The 21,591-nt window shown below is 40.9% G+C and overlaps 1 protein-coding gene across 8 annotated transcripts in view; it reads left to right on the plus strand.

Moving 5' to 3' along the window:
- The window catches only part of AMBRA1 (autophagy and beclin 1 regulator 1), a 197,029-nt gene that overhangs the window by 81,816 nt on the left and 93,622 nt on the right, over window positions 1-21,591 (plus strand). For all 8 annotated transcript variants that reach the window (XR_011649911.1, XM_004457908.3, XM_058306283.2 and 5 more), the window contains 2 exons: window positions 7,994-8,074; window positions 8,484-8,584. Coding sequence is in view for 7 of the 8 variants with exons in the window: in XM_004457908.3 (XP_004457965.2) it covers window positions 7,994-8,074; window positions 8,484-8,584 (182 nt within the window). In the remaining variant the exon portion in view is untranslated. The remainder of the gene's footprint in view (window positions 1-7,993; window positions 8,075-8,483; window positions 8,585-21,591) is intronic.

Here is a 21,591-nt window from a genome sequence, read left to right on the forward strand (position 1 = left end):
GAACTTTCTCCCATAGGTGAAAGGGAATCATTAAAAGATTTTAAGCCATGGAATAACATGGTGTGTTAATCAGCCGAAGGGGTGCTGATGCAAAACACCAGAAATCTGCTGGGCGTTATAAAGGCTATTTATTTGGGGTAGGAGCTTACAGTTACCAGGCCATAAAGCATAAGTTCCTTCCCTCACCAAAGTCTATTTTCACATGTTGGATTATGTTTGTAATCTGATCTGTACCTGGGCCTGACTGAGTTATGATTAGGGCTTTAATTGGGCCACGTCATTAGGGCATTGAGTCCCCGCCCCTTGATGGATGAGGACTCACAGATAAAAGGCATGGCAAAGGACAGAGCTGCAGGTTTCTGATGCCGGAGTTTTGATGTTGGAGTTTGATGCTGAAGTCTTAAACTGGAGGCCCAGGGAAAGAGACGGAGCTGTACACCTGATAGTCTACAGCTGACCTTGTGGAGAGAGGTAAAGCCTAGAGAGCCTCATAGTCTACAGCTGACCTTGTGGAGGAAACAGAGGCGCTGAGCCCAGAGGAACACAGAAAGCCTGAGCCCTCACAGATGTGGGAAGGGGAGAGAAATAAAAATAATCTAAAAAAAAAATTCAATATTCTAAAAAAATAAATAAACTGGGTGTTGAAGACTGCATAGGATTTTTTTTATCCGCACCCCCCCTTGCCGCTTGCTTGCTTTCTGCTCTCTGTGTTCATTCGCTGCATGTTCTTCTTTGTCTATTTGTCTCACTTTGTTGCATCATCTTGCTGTGCCAGCTCTCTGCAGGCACGGGCCATCAGCTCTCCACAGGCACGGGCCAGCTTGTCTTCAGAAGGAGGCCCTAGGAAGCGAACCCAGGGTCTCCCATATGGTAGATGGAAGCCCAGTCGGTTGAGCCACATCTGCTTCCCTGCATAGGACTTTTTTTTTTTAAGATTTATTTATTTCTCTCCCCTTCCCCGCTCTCCCCCTCGCCCCCCCCCCAAGTTGTCTGCTCTCTGTGTCCATTCAATGTGTGTTCTTCTGTGTCCGCTTATATTCTTGTCAGCGGCTCCAGGGATATGTGTCTCCTTTTGTTGTGTCATCTTGCTGCGCTAGCTCTCCATGTGTGCAGTGCCACTCCTGGGCAGACTGCACTTTTTTCACACTGGGCGGCTCTCCTTACGGAGCACATCCTTGCATGTGGGGCTCCCCATGCAAGTACACCCCTGTGTGACATGGCACTCCTTGTGCGCATCAGCACTGTGCATGGGCCCGCTGCACACGGGTCAGGAGGCCCTGGGTTTGAACCGTGGACCTCCCATGTGGTAGGCGGATTCTCTATCCACTGGGCCAAATCTGCTTCCCTGCATAGGACTTTGGTAGATGAATTGATGTGGGGTGGGTAGGGATAGGCAAGGAGATCCTAGACAAGGGAATAGCTTGAGCAAAAGTTCAGAGATAGAAGATTTACACGATTTATTTAGGAACCCTGAGTAGATCTGTGACTAAAGCTATGGAGTGTTTGTTATATGAAAGAGATAATTGGGAAGGGCATTTGGAGACTGAACTGTGGAGGATGTAGAATGCCTGGCTGAGAAGTTTGGACTTCTTTTTGGCGGGAGGGAACAGCCATAATTCAGTCTGCCTTTCAGGCAGCTAATTTTGAAGCCTTGGTTAGGATAAACTAAAGTGGCAAGTGTATGGATGCAGGCAAAGCAGTTAGGATGGGGTGGATGTAGGGTAGGCGAGGACTTGAGGACTGAATTGGACTGAATTTTAGGTATGGGGTGTAAAAGGCTTTGATCTAAGAGTGGAGCCTGTTTCTGAAGGGGAATGAGCTCATTTTGTAAAATAATTAAAAGCCTCAGGAAAGTAAAAAGAATTCTTAAAGGCTTAGGAATAGGGTATCTGGTACCTGTGGTGTGGCACCTCAGTATATTTGTAAGATCTTGACATGCCTATCTGGATTCTATCTCTTTACCTACTGCTTAGAAATATGTATTGCTTGGCAACTTTAGAATTAATACTTTTTCTGGGCAAATAAAATACATATGAATATTTATTATGAGGAATGCAGAAGAAGAGAAAGAAAATGGAATGTATCTGGATTGCACTTCAGCTGAGAAGGGGAAAATACAGATGGGAAGAATTAAAAAGCCAGGGGGAAAAGAGGACATAACCACTCTTATATACCTATATGTATGTATGTATTTTAACATAAAACTCATGATAGGAATATGGATTTGCATAATGTATTCAGATGAAATTAAAAGATAGAATAAGGGAGGATAGAAACTTGTAAATGGTAATTATCTCAAATCATCTTTTATATTACTATTCCTTGGAGAAAAATTAAGGCTCTGCAGTTTCAGGAGATCTATTCTATTAGATGGTAACAGCTGAGAATGCACCTTCCTCCCAGAAATCTAAGCCCTTGCACATGTGCACAGTCCTTGGGAGGAGAGACTGGGGCCTCAATTTCCAACTAACAGTGCCCAAGTAAGGAAGGGACTTGACCCAGATCACTGTGCCATCCAGGGACAGGAATACCAACCAGGCCTTCTCTTACCTGGAGTTTGAACAGAGGAAGGCACAGGAAAGCAAGTGTATTTTTTAATAGCCTGATTTTCAGCAAAGTTGACTCTGTGCTATCCAGAGGCCAGTGGCTTTTTGAGTGTCTTGCTATAAGAGCTTCATTTGTAAAGGACCAAGTTATAGCCATTTGTCAGTAAGGAGCAGTGACAACCTATCTGATCAAGGACGCAGACATTAGTCTGCAGGTGTATTTTTCATTCCTTTAAATTACTGCCTCTTTCTGCGGCAGTTAATCCTGAGCATTTAGCAAAAGAGTCACTGCCATGTGTTTCCTTTGCTCCAGAGAGGCATCTTCTTATTTTCGGCACTTGTCTTAGATGCTTGATTATTTGAAGGGTGTTTTTTACTTCTAAAATCTCACTTATTTTTTTTTTTTCTTCCCCTTTCGAAATACCCCTCAGAGAGTTAATCACAGATGCACAGTGTTCAACAACTGGGAAAGCCATTAATGACCCAGCCAGCAACTATCCTGCTGTCTTAAAGGCAGCTTCTGGCTGATGAAATTGATGAGTATTTTCTCCGGTATTTCCCTGGAAATCATTCTGGTGAGGAAGAATCTTTCTGTGATGAAGGAGCAATACCAGCGTATTTGTGCACTATGGTCTTCACTGTTTTTGCTTGTTTTTTGTTTCTTAAAACTCCTTGAATAGGGTATGGACTATGTTAGGTTAGGCCCCAGTATTTAGCATCCTCCACTATTCCTAAAATAGTTTCCTGGTTCTACCTTTCTCCCACCATCTATTTTCCAATCCACGCATATTCAGTGTCTGCCTGAAATGTTTTGCCTCTATCTCGTGGAGCCTTGATTTATGTTGTAAGCACTGAAGCGAGTGACAGTATCCTTTTTTTAAAATAAAATTTTATTGAAGTATATCATTCATCCATGAACGTACATAAACAATAAGTGTATAGTAAAATCTGTGAATTTACTAAACATGCATTTCATCATACACAGCTCACATACATCACCACTTTACATTATTGTGAAACATTTGTTACAAACTATCAAAAAGCATCATCAAAATATTATTAACTATAGCAAATCTTATATTTGGTGTATTTTCCCCCCACCTACCTAATTATTAATACCCTATGTTAGTATTATACATTTGTTATTGTTCATGAGAGAACATTCTCATATTTGTCCTGTTAACTGCAATCCATCATCCACCACAGTATTCCTTGTGTTATACAGTCCTATGCTTTGTCTAATCTGTTCAAAGTGTACACTCAGTGGCTCTCATTTTCATCAGAGTTGTGCTGTCATAACCCCAGTCAATCTTAGAATGTTTTCATTACTGCAAAAATCCCATACCCCCCTTTTTAAAAAAAGATTTGTTTATCCCCCCCACTTGTTGTTTGTGTTTGCTGTCTGCTCTCTGTGTCCATTTGCTGTGTCCTCTCCATGTCTACTTACCTTCTCTTCAGGTGGCACCAGGAACCAAAGCTGGGACCTCCCATGTGGGAGAGAGGCACTCCATCTGAGCCCCCTCAAGTCCCAGATTTGTTGTGTCTCTCGTTGTCTTTCCTCTTGTGTCCTTTTTTGCGCCATCTTGTTATGACAGCTTGCTGCATCATGCCAACTCGCTGTCTTGCTCATCTTCTCCAGGACGTACCAGGAACCAAAACCAGTACCTTCCATGTGGTAGGCAGGAGCTCAATCTTGAGCCACATCTGCTTACTGTTGAGCCACTTCCCCCATACCCCCTTTACTTCCCTATTGCCGTCCCATGGTATTGAAATAATATCTTCCTGCAGTTGCTTCAAAATATTACATTACTGTTAACTATTTTCTGTAAGTTACATTAGTTGTAATTTTCCCATATATCACCATATTCTTAGCACTTGTAAAAAAGGTGCATTCTTATATTTATACTATTAAGAAGTTACATTATCTTAACTATTTTTTATTTCTTATTGCTTTGCTCGTTTCTTGGAACTCTTACACATACTCTTCCTTGCTTCTACTCCTCCCAAATACTTACGCATTGAATTTTTTTTTTTAAGATTTTTTTTTCATTTCTTTCCCCTTCCCTGCCCCCTCCCCCAGTTGTCTGTTCTCTGTGTCCATTCAATGTGTGTTCTTCTGTGTCTGCTTGTATTCTTGTCAGTGGCACCAGGAATCTGTGTTTCTTTTTGTTGTGCCATCTTGCTGTGTCAGCTCTCCGTGTATGCAGCACCACTCTTGGGCAGACTGCACTTTTTTCATGCTGGGCGGCTCTCTTTACAGGGAGCACTTCTTGCACGTAGGGTTCCCCTATGCAGGGGGCACCCTTGCGTGACACGGCATTCCTTGTGCACGTCAGCACTGCACATAGGCCAGCTCATCACACGGGTCAGGAGGCCCTGGGTTTGAACCCTGGACCTCCCATGTGGTAGGCAGACGCTCTATCCGTTGAGCCAAATCCTCTTCCTATGCATTGAATTCTGATTCCCCATCTCAACTTCTTATCTCTGAATCCTCCTTTTTTTCTAGACTATAAAGTCTTCAGGCCACTAGTTGCCCTTCTCAGCTCTAATTTATTCAGAGTCATGCCTTTTCTCTGAGAGTATTGCATGTGGATACTAAAACCCAGGCCTTTTTCTCTCCTCTCGCCTAACTTGTCCTTTGGTCAGGCATTCTGGCCTTTGCACCCTAACCATTCCTATTTTTAAGTTTTTCTTCTGTCAGTAAATGTTTGAACTGGTTTTGTTATAGGCTCTTTTTCTCTAGATGTCTTTTTCTCCCATAGGCAACATCTTATTTGTGTGTTTGCTACGTTTCACATTTTTTTCTAATCATTCTGGGTCCCTTTATGTCATTTCTCCTCCTTCACTAGGGTTTTCAACACTTTGAATTTGAAGTCTTTTCTACATTTTATTGAGAAGCCATTTAGCCCTTCCCCATCTTTAGTAAAGATATGAAATAAGCTTGAGGACCAGCACATACATCATCACTCATTTATACATTGCCGCTTGTTTATTGTGCCTAATGTAACCTTCAGTCTGAGACTTTCCGTGATCTGAACCAGCTCATCTCATTTTTATTTTTCTATATCCTTCAGTAATCTCTAACCACTGTAAAGCTATTATCTCTAGCCATGTTTAGCACCCACTCATCCCTTTTTTGTAATGGGGGAAGAAACTGGATCAGAAAGAAGTTGATTATTTTTAGGAATTAATAACAACGAAAGGAGGATTATGATGTATTTTGTATGAGTCCGACATTTTCCCCAGCCCTGGCATTTGCCCATTTTTCTAAGTTATCCTCTTCTTTCATTTCACCAAGCTGTGTGTGGGTCATCTCAGGGCATTAGCAACTGCTGATCAGTGCTGTCTGATGCTTTGGCTTCTCTTTCCTTGCTCTTCAACTCTGCTAATAGCTGATAGAGTACTCTTTGTTGTCCAGAGGGGGTGGATCACAGATTTGGCTTTGGACCTTGCAGTAAGTAAATTTTCAGTTTTACAATGTGATTTTGGGAAAACCAGCTCTCTCTCATAGATAGAGAATAAAGTAATTGAATGTAAACCACAATACTCCTTTTTAGCTTAGTTTTCAACCTTTTTGACAAGGCTTAGTAACTTCAAAAAAAGTTCTAATTCATTTTGTGATATTAGTTGTAATTTTTATGCCCATTGATAAGTAAAAGATGCAATAATGAAAAGTTAACTTGAATTCATTTGTACTTTTAAGTGAATTAGTACTTTACTTATCACAATTGGAATCTACATAAATTTGAAAAATAATGGGTTTAATTTGGGAGCCACTTTACTTGCTCAGTATTCAGCTGCTGCTTAGTGTGCATATGGCTGCCAAGATTTTATAAATTTGGGGGCACCCCAGTGACTATAGTCTACTGGCTAGGAACTGCTAATCTCATTACGCTTTTTCATTCCCTTTGTACTTTATATATGCATACACTTTGCTCCTCTCTTCATCTGTAGAGGTTCAAGTCAAAGAAATATGGTATGTTAAGGAAAACAATAGTATGCTTTCTCTTTTGGGAAAATAAAGACTAAGTACTGACTTCTTTAATGGATCAGCTTTGAGTATCCTTGGTGTTGATTAGTCTCTTAATGCTAAGGAGCCAACTCCACCAAGATATAAAAACCTTCATAACCTTTTGTTTCTGGCCTGTGAAGCTCCCATTGGTCCACTTGAAATCCAAAGTGTTGTCTTAACTTTGGTTCTAGGGCCAGTTTGAAGGTAATCTCATTGATTTGAAGGTAATCCAAATGGAGAATTTAGTTAATGACCCAATTCAAGGTCTCAGAAGTTCATTTATTTTTGAGTTGGTTAAGTAGCTAATTAACTTCTCGGTCCAACCAGTGCCCTTAGGCTTATTGTTCCTTTGATGCATTGGAAACTAAGCCAGGTGAAACTACTTCCCTCTCTTTTCTTATGAGAAGCAGTGAAATGTAGTAGAAAGAGCAGGGATTTCAACATCAGATAGCTCCTTCTTGAGGCTTGCCTCAACCACTTACTGGTTGTATGACCTTGGGCATTTTACTTTGTTGCCTCTTTGGTCCTTAATTTCCTTATCTGTAAAACAGCTAATTCTTGTGGGACAGCCAGAAGGATCAAATGGAATAACATTAATAACACTTGTACTGGAACATAGTAGACAACTTAATAAATGGTGGTTATTACTATTGCTTTTGTGTTTGTCAGTGCTCCACAAATATACAGTATAGTCTTTTAGCACCCTTATCCAAATTCTTAGAGCTATCTTTAATAAGTTCTTCTAACTTCTTTTTTTTAGAATGGAACATAAGAATAGAGACTAGAGAAAAAGTGGTAAAAGAGGAATTTAACAGTCCACATACATACACACATACAGATTTTTTTTTCTTTTTCCTCTTTTTTTTTTTAAACTCAAATGACCTGGTTTAGGATTGCATGTTCTAATATTCTTCATCTTTGTCAAGTTTTTAGCCTCTAAAAGGAGATTCTGTCCAATCTTTTCCTTGTTTTGTTTTTCTTTCACTTATTACTGATTTTTCCACATCAAGGACTTAAACAGATTCATTTGAAGATACCATTTGTTGAGTAAAATTGATGGGGAAATTTTCTTCCTTTAAGAGCCCTAAAAGTCAAAGTTTCTCTGTCTTTCAATCTAGAAAAAGTTCATATATATCCAATTCAGATGCCTTAGAAGATTTAAACTTGGCTTCAATTTCAGATACTACAGGGTTCAGAGACACATTAGCTCAAGAAAAATTCTCCTCTTCCTTACTGAACTGCCGCTAAATGCTTGTAAGTTGTTTAGTTGAGGTAGTCCAGAAATGCATGCAGTTTTTTAGTATGTTACCAAATTAGAGAGCCAACCAGATGACTAATTTCGGTAGGATCTTCTTCTATCTGTTAAAATTCGTCTTTTGGGCTGATGGGTGAGTCTGCCTCAGTGACTCATATGTAGACTTTTTCTTTCCTCTAGGGACAATGGAGACAGATCCAGGCATCGAGCTCCACGCAATGCCCGGATGTCTGCACCTTCGCTTGGACGCTTTGTCCCAAGGTAAGAAGAACTGGGCAGTCAGGCACAGAAGGAGCCTAGAATTTAATTTTTAAATCTAATTTCTACACCTTGTATTGTTCATATCTGGAATTATTTCTTAGTGAACCTATAGTCCGCCTCTGCCAGGCACCTGAAGAAAAGATGATTGGTCACAGTAAAAATAGGTAGAAGCATGACGTTGGGATCATTTTGTTCAAGAGTAGAAGCCCTGGGAAACTACTTTAGAAGGAAGGAGATACAGATTTGTGAAAGGACAAATCCTAGGAATTTTTACTCCTTTGTGGGCTACTATGGATTACTTACGTTCATTGGGTCCCTTTGCCCTGATTTTTTAAGGTAGTAGATAATATATTTTATTTGTTTTATGGTCATCTTTGATAGCCTTTTCTCACACAATTCCTTTTTGTAGGCGGTTCCTGCTACCTGAGTACTTGCCTTATGCTGGAATTTTTCATGAACGTGGACAGCCTGGCTTGGCTACTCACTCTTCTGTTAACAGGGTCCTGGCAGGTAAGGACAGTTTCCTTTTGAAAATTTGAAGGGGCAAGCTTTCCCTTCCTTTACTTGTGTTGATGTGATAGCAACTTGGCATCTGGCTGAAAACTCTGCTTTGTGGTCCTATACTCAGTTCCTTACTTCAAGGCAGGAAGCTGCTAATTTTAGGAAAACTGTTTCTCTTGCTCATGCCCATCTCCTTCAAAGCTTTTTTTTTTTAAAAAAAATTTGCTTAAAGCCAGTTCTTTCTTTTTTTCTCCCCCAAAGATTTGTTTATTTATTTATTTTTCTCCCCTTCCCCCCCAACCCCGGTTGTCTGTTCTCTGTGTCTGTTTGCTGCGTCTTATTTCTTTGTCCGCTTCTGTTGTCAGCAGCACGGGAATCTGTGTCTCTTTTCTTGTTGCGTCATCTTGTTGTGTCAGTTCTCCATGTGGGTGGCGCCATTCTTAGAAAGGCTGCACTTTTTCGCGCTGGGCGGCTCTCCGTATGGGGCACACTCCTTGCACGTGGGGCTCCCCTACACGGGGACACCCTTGCATGGCAGGGCACTCCTTGCGTGTATCAGCACTGCGCATGGGCCAGCTCCACATGGGTAAAGGAGGCCCGGGGCTTGAACCGCAGACCTCCCATGTGGTAGACGGACGCCCTAACCACTGGCCAAGTCCGCTGCCAAAGCCAGTTGTTTCTTAATCCAGCAATTAGGTGCTGGCCGTGCTTTTAATTGAATGATAAAGGTGTCTTGTTTATGTTTCGGTTGGTGAGCTACTCATAGGGTAGATTCTGTGATTTAATTAGGAGCTTAATGCACACCTCTCAGTCCTTTTTGACTGCCTACACATGGAGCTTCCAAGCACTGAGGACTCTTCCAAGGAAGGAAGAGTGAAGAGACCCATGAAGCTGGCTAGAAAGCTCCACAGAACAGAAAATGGGCTAGGCAAGCTGAGATCAGACAGTTTTATGATTGCTAAATAATTTAGTAACCAGTGTTTTAAGGCTCTCAGGGCTAGAGTGTGCTGCTGCTTCTGGGCAATTTCTAGAAAAGAAAACAAAATAGATTTCTTTTTTTTTTTTTCCTGACAAGGGTTGTTACCTCATCAATCTCTACTGCCAACTTGTAATGTTATGTATGTGAAGGCATAAAAGATATAAAAGTCAAACCATATTTAGGTCTTTTTTTTTAAAAGATTTATTTTCTTTATCACTCCCCACACCCCCTTGTTGTTTTGCACTCACTGTCTGTTCACTGTGTGTTCTTCTGTGTCTACTTGTCTTCTCTTTAGGTGGCCCCAGGAACCAATCCTGGGACCTTCCAGAGTGGGAGAGAGGTGCTCAATCTTTTGTGCCACTTGAGCTCCCTGGTCTGCTGTGTCTCTTATTGTCTCTCCTCTGTGTCTCTTTTTGTGCATCATCTTGCTACACCAGCTCTCTACATGGGCCAGCTCTCCTGTGCAGGCCAGCTTGCCTTTCACCGGGAGGCCATGCGAATCGAACCCTGGACCTCCTATATGGTAGATGAGAGCCCAATCACTTGAGCCACATCCTTTTCCATAGGTATATCTTTAATAAGCATTTTTATTAAAAATTTTAAACATTCTATCTTGGGAAATCTGGACCATGTGGTAATTAAAGGTAGAAAGGGCCCTGCAAGGCAATGTCAGGATAGAAGAATGTTGTAAGCTTTATTTGAGTGATTTCTAACCAAGCTGCTGTTACAGCTGGTAGGCCATGGGATCTGACCTCCCCTAAGTGGTATCCTTGGCCCAACATCAAGGCCTAGAAATCTCAGTGGCTTCTCTGTCAGAACACCAGGCCTGGCAGGGAAGCAGTCTATACCACAGTCTCCTGACAACATCATCTACAGAGGGCTCTGATTCTAGTTGTTAACAGGCCCTAGGGCCCTGTCCCTCTCCCTAACTGATGTGTCTTCTGTGGCTGGGCTGATGGCCTGTGGAAGCTCCTTGCTGGCGGATCATCACTTGCTGCCAGGCAACACTAGAAAGCTCTTCTCCACCCTTCTTTATTCCAGGCATCTGCCTCCACCACTCCACACAGCACCTCCTGCTCCTCTACTGCCACTAATCACTTTCCTTGGCATTTACTTTTTTTGAACAGCTGTATGTTTTTTCTCTCCTTGCCTTCAATAAGTCCAATAACTCCTATTACCTCCTTTATGTCCAGAGGTCTGACCCCAAATGGCCCTATTTTACTTACACATATCTTTGAATATAGGGGTTGTGGTCCACCTGGCAATTCTACCCATGTGAAATGTACTGAGAAAAGTTCACCATCAAAGGATGCCATGTTCTGCTAGGGACAGGAAATCTAGACTCCTAAGAATTTCACTCTTGGGTTAAGATTATCAGATAGTTCCCATTCACAGTTAAACTAGTTTCACCCATTTTTTCAAGGTACATTTTACAGCGTGCCTGTTGGTCTTTTCTTAAAAGTTATCATTTGTAAATATTTGGATGTTCCTCCAGATTCTTTTGACAATTGTATTACTTTTTATCTTTTCTTGAGGAAATTCCAATAATGACAGCAACAAAAAAAATGGCTAACATTTATTAAGTACTATCTATACATACATGCACTAGAATTTTAAGTGCTTTCCTGATATTTCATTTCTCTCTTTCAATAACCCACTGAAAGGATGCTCTTATCCAGTTAACAGCAGAGGAAACAGAAGCCCAGAGGGCTAACTTGACCAAAGTGATAACAGCTAGGAAATAGGGGAGCCAGAACTAAACTCAGACAGTAGACTTCCAGAATTTATCCTCTAAACCACCTTACTAGTTTGCCTCCCCAGACTTGTTTTAAAGGACAAAGTGTCAAAATATCATTCTTTTTCTAGGACCTTAATCTGGAAGAGGGAAAGAGCTTGCAGGAAACTTGGCTGATCTTCAGGGTTTTTCTTATCTGTTCTAATTCTGCTATTTTAAATTATTCCTAGACATAGCTTTTTATGACCCAGTAGTGCTTACTGAGGAAAATCTTATTATGTAACACCTTTCCCTAAGCCTTCTTGCCCTCTGGATACAGATGTTTTGCTCTTTATTAAACTTGTGATCATGTAATAGAACTGCTACAGTAATGACTTTCAAAGTGAAAGAGAAATTGGCCTTTTAACAGTAAGCACTCCCAATTTTCCTGGAAAGGCATTTTCTCCTGTGTGATTGGAATAAGGTTGTGATGGTCTCAGAACAATTAAGTTCAAAAGAGATTTGTTCCACAACTGTTATGTGCCAGTCACTATTCTAGGCTCTGGAGATAACCAGTATAAATAAAACAGACATGATCTCTGCCCTTTTATAGCTCCAAGTCTGTGTGGTTGGTCATGTATCAGTCTAGCTGTTTGATTCTTGACTCTAAACATAAATGAAACTCTGTATGGTGAGTGACTTCTTGCAGGGGTGAAGCCTAGAAATTTGGCAGACCTTAAGGGACAAAGCAAATATACATTTGTAGCTTTGTGGAGGTGTGACTTGTTCTATGGTACTAAATGAATTTCCAGTACACTTTTAGCCAAAGCCATTCAAAATCATCAACAAAAAGGATCTGCGGAAAATTAAGATTCATTCTACTCACTTCCTCTTATAGAGCCAAAGAGTGATGAGTAAAAAAAAAAAGCAGAAGCTGCTGGAGAGTAGTGTTTTGATAGTCTGTTAATTTTTATCTCTTGCCCCTTATCTTGGTGCTTGCCCACAATTCTGTAGGTTCCTGGAGGTCTCCAAACACCCATCAACCCAGGCCATGACCCATCTTCAGGAACATACTTAAAGAGATTTAAATACATTTAAAGCTTCTGCAACTCTTACCAGGTTTATTTTTGTGGAAACCCACAAAAGTCTGGGGAGTTTCCCCCTGCTGACTTTTTAGCAGACAATTTTAGCTCTGTGCTGTTACTGAAAAAGCAACTGGTAATAAGGATGGGAAGTGGATGTGGCTCAAGTGGTTGGGCTACCATCTACCCTGAGGGAGGACCGAGGTTTGATCCCCGGGGCCTCCTGATAAACCCCGCCTGCCGGTGCAGCAAGCCAGCGCCTGCGTGGCAAGCCATGCAGAATGATGATGATGCAGCAAAAAGAGAGACTAAGGGGAGAATCAAAGATGAGATGCAACAGAAACCAGGAACTGAGGTGGCACAAGCAACAGGGAACCTCTGTCCACATCGGAGGAACCCAGGATTGAATCTTGGTGAATCCTAGAGGAGAAAATGAGAAGAGAAGACAAAAAAGAGAAACATACACAGAAGATCACACAGTGAATAAACACAGCAAAAACAGGGTGTTTTTTGGAGGGGGAAAAAAGGATCCAGGTATAGTCCTAAGTGCTTTCCCATACATTATCTTATTTAATCATTACAACAATCCTGTGAGGTAGGTGGTAGCATTTCCATGCTGTAGGGGAAATAAACAGGTTCAGAGAGGTTATGTCACTTTCCTAATATAACACAGTGAGAGGCAGACCTGGGGCTTTAAATCAGGTCTGCCTGGCTGGCTCATAATACTTCTCTTCTGTCTTCTGTTCCTTGCTTTGCTTGAGCTCAAGTAGGGAATATATGCCAAAGGGTTTTTGAGTTGTATGTTTGAGGCCTCATAAAAGTGGAGAAGCCCCAGCATTTGACAGCCTCCTGGTAATTACTGGAAGAACAAAAATCTTCTGAGATACAGGGGACTGGATAATTTTGAGTAATACTTATCTGCCCTGCATAATCTTTTTGACTTCCATCCTAATGAGCATCTGTTCCTAGCAGATGTGGGCCTGATGTACTTAATTTACTATCTTGGTTAAAACCAATGGGAGGGGTCAGGCTTTTCCTGCTCATAGACACAGGTCACTGGAGCCTGGTCGACTGTCCTAGGCTAGAGATGGCTTTGTGCCCAGTCATCCTTCTAATTTCTCTTAGGATTTCTTCTCTGACTTGTTTAGGAGTATTTTGTTCAATTTCCACAAATTTGTGAATTTCTCTAATTTTCTTAGGTTGTTGATTTCTAATTTAATTCCATTGTGGTCTGAGAACATAACTGTATAATTTCAATTATTTTACATTTATTGAGACTTTTTATGGCTTAGTATATGGTCTGTCTTGGAGAATATTACATGTATGCTTGAGAAGCCTTTATATTCTGGTGCTGTTGGTGGAGTATTCCATAGATGCCAGGTAGATCTATTTGGTTGATAGTGTTGTTCAGTCTTGTGTATCCTTGCAGATTTTCTGTTTATTTACTCTTTCTATCCATTTTTGAGAGTGGGGTATTGAAATGTCCAGCTATCGTTGAATTGCCTATTTTCCCCTTCAATTTTGTCAGTTTTTGCTTCATCTCTATTTTGGGACCTTCTTGTTGGGTGCATATATGTTTGTTATATCTTATGAATTAACTGTTTATCATAAAATGTCCCTCTGTCTCCAGTAATATTTTTTGTCTTAAAATCTGTTTTGTCTGATACTGTATCTGATGTTAGTAACTCCAGCTCTTTTATGGTGGTGGTTTTTATATCTTTTTCTCTCTTTTTATTTTCAGCCTATTTATATCTTTGGATCTAAAGCTTGTCTCTTATAGACAGAATAGAGTTGGATCTTTTTTTTTTTAACCCAGTCTGACAATCTCTGCCTTTTGATTAGATTGTTTGGTCTGTTCACATTTAATGTTATTATCGAATATAAAAATATATGTCTTTATATATAGTACCATTTTAATTCTTCATTGATTTTTAAACTATAGTTAATCAGGATCTACTTTAGATTTGTACAAATTTAATTCCAGTAAGATATAGAAATTTTGCTCCACTCTAGCTCCATCCTCTCCTCCCTCCTTTTAACTGTTATTGTCATATATATATTATATCTATATCTATATATTAAAATCCATGAATACAATTTCAAAATTATTGCTTTATGTAATCTTATGTCCCAGGCTTCTGTCAGTTTGTTGCCTGGTGTGGGTAAGACACATCTTCCCCTTTTCAAGAATTTACTCACTCCCTGCCCCATCTTTATTTCTAGTTACCTTTTGTGCCTCTCATCTCCTTTAAAAAAATGCCAGTCCTTATATGTTTCTCATTGCCCTGATACCTTAGGAAGTTACTTTAGGAGGCCTGTTTAGTCTAGTTTAGCCAACTGGAGTGGGCATCTGGGACCTCAGGCTTGCTGATTTTTATGAATTAGCCTGATTTTTCACAACATGACATCATAGCTTTCTAACACAATGAATTACTTAATTACTCTTTACCAGATCTGCACTTGAACTGGCAAATATGAGTATGATGAGTAGTATGGCTACAGTTTAGGACCACCATGGTATTACTTAAATGAACTAGAATAGAAGTGAATAGTAATTTTGGAATTATCTCCTTGACTCAACCCTTACTCAGTATCCCTCTGGTACCCAGTAACCAGGCAAATAAAGTGAGTGGCACATTCCAACTCAACATCAATTAAAATGGCTGTTTATAAACTCCAGATAAATGGACAATTAGTGGTGGTAGTACTAGCTGGCACTGCTTTAATAATTAACCCAATTACCTTTCATTCTGCTCCAGTGATGAAAGTGAAGGCGATAAGGGGCTGAGTTGGTTGCCTAGGAAACAGACAAGTAAATGCAACACTCCTCCCAAAGGACCTAGCCTTCCCACCTGCCTCATAGCACCCTTCAATCACTGGAACATTTGTGTCCTGTCTACTTTCACCTCTTCATCTCATCTCCTTATATCTCTGGTGGGAGGTGTGCTTATTGAGAACTTGGGTCCCAGTTTCTAAACTGAATTGCCTGTACTTCTTCAGGCCTTTCTAGGGAAAATATTAGGCCTTGTCAGTGAACTTTTCTGTCCCTTTTATATTGTTTAACCAAGTTTTTCTTTGCCTCTCTCTATCAGAAAATTTCCTCTTGATCTTCCCCACTGATGCTTTACCCCGTGCCCTTAGTTTACTGTGTCTTTGAAATGTACACAGGCATATTCCAAATGCTTAGCATTTTCAAGGGTATTACTTTGGGTATTACAAAAGGATTAATGGTTCTCCCCTCAGGGAGTTTACATTCTAGTCAAGGAGTGGTTTGATTTCCTAATTCCACATGTTTTGGTCCTGCCACTAAAAATTGAATTTCTCTGGAACTTTAACTGCCAGTCCTAGTAGATTAGCTTAAGAGGGTAATGGTGGGGATTGGTGGTAGTACAGCTGAAATCTAGACTTGGACCAAGGATTTATGTCTTTCACTACAGTTTAAAGAAACACTGTGTCCCCATTCATCTTCTGGTTGGGACTTAATGCATGAGCGAGAGGACAGCTGCTAATTGCAGAGTATAGTTTGCCTGAGAGGCAGTATAATGAAATGTTTAAGAGCTTGGGCCCTGGAGCCAGATTGTCTAGGTTCAGATATCCATTCTGCTACTTCTTAGCTGCACATTATGGGTAATAACTTATGGTATTATGAGTAATACCTTTTTGGGTCCGTTTCTTCATCTATTAAATGGGCATAAGACTAGTACCTAACTCGTAAGATTGTTGTGAGAATTAAATGTTATACATACGAAGCACTTAGAATAGTATTGTTTGGCACCCAGTTAAGTGTTCAGTAGATGTTAGCTGTTATCATTCTGATTGTTATTCTATTTTGGGGGGCTAGTTTGAGTTAGAGCTGTGCCAGTTTCCTCACTTACATAACCTGACTGATTTCACTGTTCTTCTGTCTTCCTCCCCAGTGGTCCTTCTCGAGGGTCCCAAACAGGACCTTTCCCCCTTTGCTTGGTCCCTGAGTTTTGAAAAAAATTGGGAACTATGTTCTTTGGCACCAGCAGATGATAAACTGAGGGTCCCTGCAATGATAATTTGGCATTTAATATGTTTTCTGTTGCCTCTAGCCATGACACCTAAGTAGGGAGGAGTAGAGGAGTCACAGAGTTTGCATTTGCAGAACTCTTTTCTGTTACCCAATCAGGACTTGTGCTGATGAAATAAGCATCTACTCAGTTGTCAAAATGCTTGCTCCTTTGTAACCATGGCGGCATGGGATTATCAAAGTGTAGTCCCTAAACCAGCAGCATCAACATCACCTGGAAAATTGTTAGAAATGCAAACTCTTGGTCCTTACCCAAGAAAAGACTGGTTATGGGGCCCAGGAATATGTGTTTTTAAAAGTCTTACAAGTGATCCTGATATATAAAAACCAATCACTGGTCATTCAGCTAGAAACAGCAGCAGAGAGTGGGAAGAGGTAACCTGGTAACACATAAGGTGTATGCACACTAAGAACCCATGATGTGGTGGTGGTGGTGGTGGGTCCCTGGTGTGGAGTAATTCTTGACCTAGAGCTACTAGCAATTATGGGAGGAAAGGAATTAATTTGTCATTATTTACAGAATGCTCAGCTGGTATATTGGCCACTTTGACTCAGTAAGCATTTATTGAGCTTCTTTTGTTTACATGGTATAGTATTAGGTGTATGATAGTGCCCAGACAAGATCTCTGCCCTCCATAAGCTTACCATCTACTTAGTAAGACCATCATACTCATAAACAATGATAGAATAGTGGGTCTTGTGCTAAGTACTAAAGTAGAAGCATAAGCAGATGGCTGACTGTGAAAGCTCAAGGGGCCTTTCAGCATTTCTGGTGCAGAAAATAGGAGACCGTTTAGCTTTTATGCCGAGATACCTGATGCTTATCAGCTCTGCTAGGAGTTTCATTCCCAGGAGAGACTGACCTGTAACCTCTCTTCCAACTCCTTAATCAATTTCCTACCTGTTCTTATTCCTTCACCATTAAAAATAAATGTTAATATCAGTATATCTGGATTGAGACCTCATTATTTACTTGTACTTTGTTTTCTATATTCTGGGTCTTCCCTAGCATCAGAATGATCTTAAAGCTTATTAAGTCTCATGACTGGTTAGAATTTTTGCTCATTCGAAGGTGCCAGCTTAAGATGCCCTCTACTCTTTAATACCCACTGTAGTGCCAGGACCCCTTTACCTCTCTTTTCTAAGGTTATGATTGATATGTGCTTTGACGTGTTTTGCATCCCTTCAGAACAAATGATACAGGATAGAAATCAGAGGAAATTCAAGAAAGAAAAAGCCAAATGTGATGTCAAAACCCATCTTTTCCAGTAGAGGCAGCAGCCAAACAATCTCTACTGTCTTTAAGATTAGAGATCTTCTACAAACCCTAGAACAGTCCTCTTTGCTCTCCTATCTACCCCATCAGTTTTTACCTAAGTGGTCAAAACACCAAAGCTAATAGCCCAGGCTAGCTCCTCACCTCCTTCTTTTTAAAACCCAGAGTTCTCATGTCCCAGTTCAGTGTCATTTTTTCCAAACTAGCTGCAAATGCCATGGGAGCTGGTGGACAGAACCAGGCTTTGGGGTGCTCATTTCCTTTCTTTAATACCTGCTGATCTACAAGGCCAAACCTTTCCTTGGATCCTTGTGCCACTCAGATGGAGGCCAAGAGTAAGCATGGATGTCTTAGTATAATCTATGATATGTGGAAAGAGTTCCCTGCAGATAGGTGACCACGGACCTTTTAGAGTATTGAGACTCCCTAGGAGTGTTTCTTTTAGTCAGCTGTTGAGTGTGACCACAGAGCCAGCTAGTCATCCTATAACCACATACTCCATCCTATAAAGACATCTCTCATCTTATTATAGGACTACTGAGGTGAGTTCCTGGGGTCATCTTAAGCCTAGTCCACTACAACTTGTACCTTGCAGGAGGGGCCCAGCTTCACTTCTACTGTCTTGATATGTGGGGCTTTATTCTTTGGAGCTTCTGGGTGATACATTTATTTCCTTCCTGACCATGGATTGACCTCATCCCTCAGGTTATCCCTTCTTGTAACTACCTAGAAGTTTTTGAGCTTTGGCTACTATAACCCTGAGCACAGCAAACCCCCAAGCACATCTTGTTTTGAGAAAAGAGCACATACCAAGATGTTTTCCCAAAACTTGTACACAAGCCCCTGGCATTTAGCTACCTTTGTACCTCAGCCATATGTAATCTGTACAGCAGTTGCCTTAAGTGAGTACCTACTCAAGTGAACTTCTTGCCTTCTCGCTATCACAAGGTAGTTGTAGCTCTCTGTAAGTTCCCCCAATAAATGCTTTGGACCGAACACCCTGACAATTAATGCCTCTTTCTTCTGAATTGCAACTAGCTCCATCGTCTTTTGGGACGCAATTGCTACCTGGTGAACAAATTCATAATTTTTACTTTGCAGCTTATGACTGATCAGCATAAGCCAAAAATGTTGCTTCTTTAGTCTGAGATTTTAACTGGTCCAAACTACAAAGGAACAGAGGGAAACCTGGAGAAGAAATGCAGGGTCAGAGTTCCCAGTGAGAACAAGGGTATTATTCAGCAAGGTGGTAAACACTGTAGGCATATGAGGAAAAGATACCACTTATTTTCATAAATAAAACTGGCTAAAAAGGTGAATTTTCTCCAGAATCTGCCATTTTGCCAGTGCCTTCTTTTGTAATATTTGCTGATTTTTCCAATAGCAGGATTTTATAACAGTTCCTTCACTGTGATTTCCTTTGAACTAGTAACATAAGTTAAAGGAATGACATGGAAATATCCCTAGTCATTTCCACCTATTCAAATCAAGTTTCACTCAGACAAATAGCTGAGAGACTGTGACAGTTCCACAGCAGCATTTAGAATCCAAAACATTGCCCACAATACTCAACTGGTGGGATTGTCAAAAGACAGAACTTACTAATTCAGTCTTATATTTGGTCACAAGTTAGTGTTAGATCACATTTACAAAATGTGGTGGCTGTAAAAAATGGTGCTTCAACTGTGCTAAAACCTAAGAGCACTTACTATATGCCAAGTATTGTTCTAAGCGCTTCCCATATATTAATTCATTTAATCTTCATAACATTCCAATGGAATATATACTGTTTTTACTGTTTTTAGAGATGAGGAGATTGAGACATAGAGACAATGAGTGATTTGCCCAAGACCACAGCTAGTACTTTGACAGAGAAGGAATTGGAACTCAGGCAGCCTAGCTCTGGAGTACATACTTTTAACCACTGTGCTGAACTGCCTCTCAACAAAGATATACAATACAGTTCAGATTGTGATTTTTCAAATAGAACCATTATTGGGTATGGGTGATTCCTTGTCGGTAGAAAAACAGGCTGAAAACTAAACTCTGGCTTTAATAGAACAAAAATAATTTGTTCAGTTTACAAGATTGCTCCTGAGGAGGGGGCAATGAATTGCTATATTCTTGTTGCAGCTCCTTTCCTCTAGAAAGAGGGCCTGGTAGAAGAATTAAGTTCCCAAACAATGCATCCTGAAGAGGTAATTACACTGTTGCCATCCCATTGGGAAGAAGGCTGGGGCGGTGATTACATTCCAAAACAAAGCTGTTCGGATATAATTGCACTGTGCTGCTCTTATCAGTCTGGGGAAGGCAGGCCTCTGGTCTCCATCCTCATTTGTTTTTGAGATGGAATCTGAATAGCAATCAATTAATAGTCAAGACCCAGGCATAGGGAAGTCAGCCAAAAGCACCAAGAAGACTTGCTATTGGCATTTTCCTTCCACTGAAGTTTTCCAGACCTTTAGGTGTCAGCAAATTTGAGAAGGAGCCCATATGAGAAAATATATTTGACTAATAAAGGGTTAGAGACCCCTGCTTAGAGACTGTGCCCCAAAGTCCTTATTGGTCTTTATACATAGAGGAGAGATGGTTGGGTAGCAATGAAATTTTCCTCTTCCTTCAGCAGTATGGCTTTATTGAAAGAGTTGGCCCTTCATTCAAATCATCCCCTAAGACTTCCAGCATAACAGAAAAAATAGAGTATATTTTTTCCTATATATATCTGCTAGTAATGGAGCAAAAAGCCCCTCTATGGTTCTGTTGAAATAAGGCTGATGGTTAAATTTCAGCTGTAATCTCTAGATCTGAACTGGAAGAAGAAACAGAACTAACTTAATTCTTTTGTTTCGTGATTCAGAGAACTGAAGAGTACCAGTAGCCTCTTAGGCATGCTGACTGAACTAGAGCAAATAAGGGGGAAAGCTACATGGTATTGGATTGAGGGTTTCACAGACCCCTTAAGTGATATAGTCTTGACCATTGTATTAGCTACCTTTTGCTGCCTAACAAATGACTCAAATTTAGTAGTTTAAACCAACAAGTATTTGTGTTTTTTAAAGATTTATTTCTCTACCATTCTCCACCCTCCCCCCCCCCCCCACTGTCTGCCTTCTGTGTCCATTCGCTGTGTGTTCTTCCGTGTCTGCCTGTATTCTTGTCAGTGGCACCCAGAATCTGTGTTTCATTTTGTTGCATCATCTTGTTGCATCAGCGCTCCATGTGTGCAGCGCCATTCCTGGTCAGAATGCCCTTTTTTCGTGCTGGGTGGCTCTCCTTACAGGGCACACTCCTTGCACATGGGGCTGCCCTACGTGGTGGACATCCCTGCATGGCAGGGCACTCCTTGCACGCATCAGCACTGCGCATGGGTCAGCTCATCACACAGGTCAGGAGGCCCTGGGTTTGAACCTGGACCTCCCATGTCATAGGCGGACACCCTAACTGTTGGGCCAAATCCGCTTCCTACCAAGTATTTTTTATTCTCTTAATTCTGGGCATCCAATGGGCAGTCCATCTGTTCTTGGTCACCTAGCTATTCTGAACTTAGTTGATGGCTTGGCTGGAACTGTATACATGTTCTAGAATGTTGCAGTAAACAGAATAAGGACCTCCCAAAGATATCCACACCCTAACCCCCAGAACCCGCGAATGTATTACTTTATGTGGCAAAGGGGACTTTATAGATGTGATTAAGGTTACAGATCTTGAGATGGGATCCAGGTAGATTCAGTCTAATCCCATGAGCACTTAAAAGTGGAAGAGGAAAGCAGAAGGGTCAAAGAGATGCAATGACAGAAAATGGTAATGTCCCTCAGCTAATAGCCAGCGTGGAAGCAGGGATCTCAGTCCTGCATCTGTAGGGAACTAATTCTGCCGAACTGAATGAGCCAAGAAACAGATTCTCCACTAGA

This window comes from Dasypus novemcinctus, chromosome 10 (assembly GCF_030445035.2).
Source record: "Dasypus novemcinctus isolate mDasNov1 chromosome 10, mDasNov1.1.hap2, whole genome shotgun sequence".
Taxonomy (NCBI): Eukaryota; Metazoa; Chordata; class Mammalia; order Cingulata; family Dasypodidae; genus Dasypus; species Dasypus novemcinctus.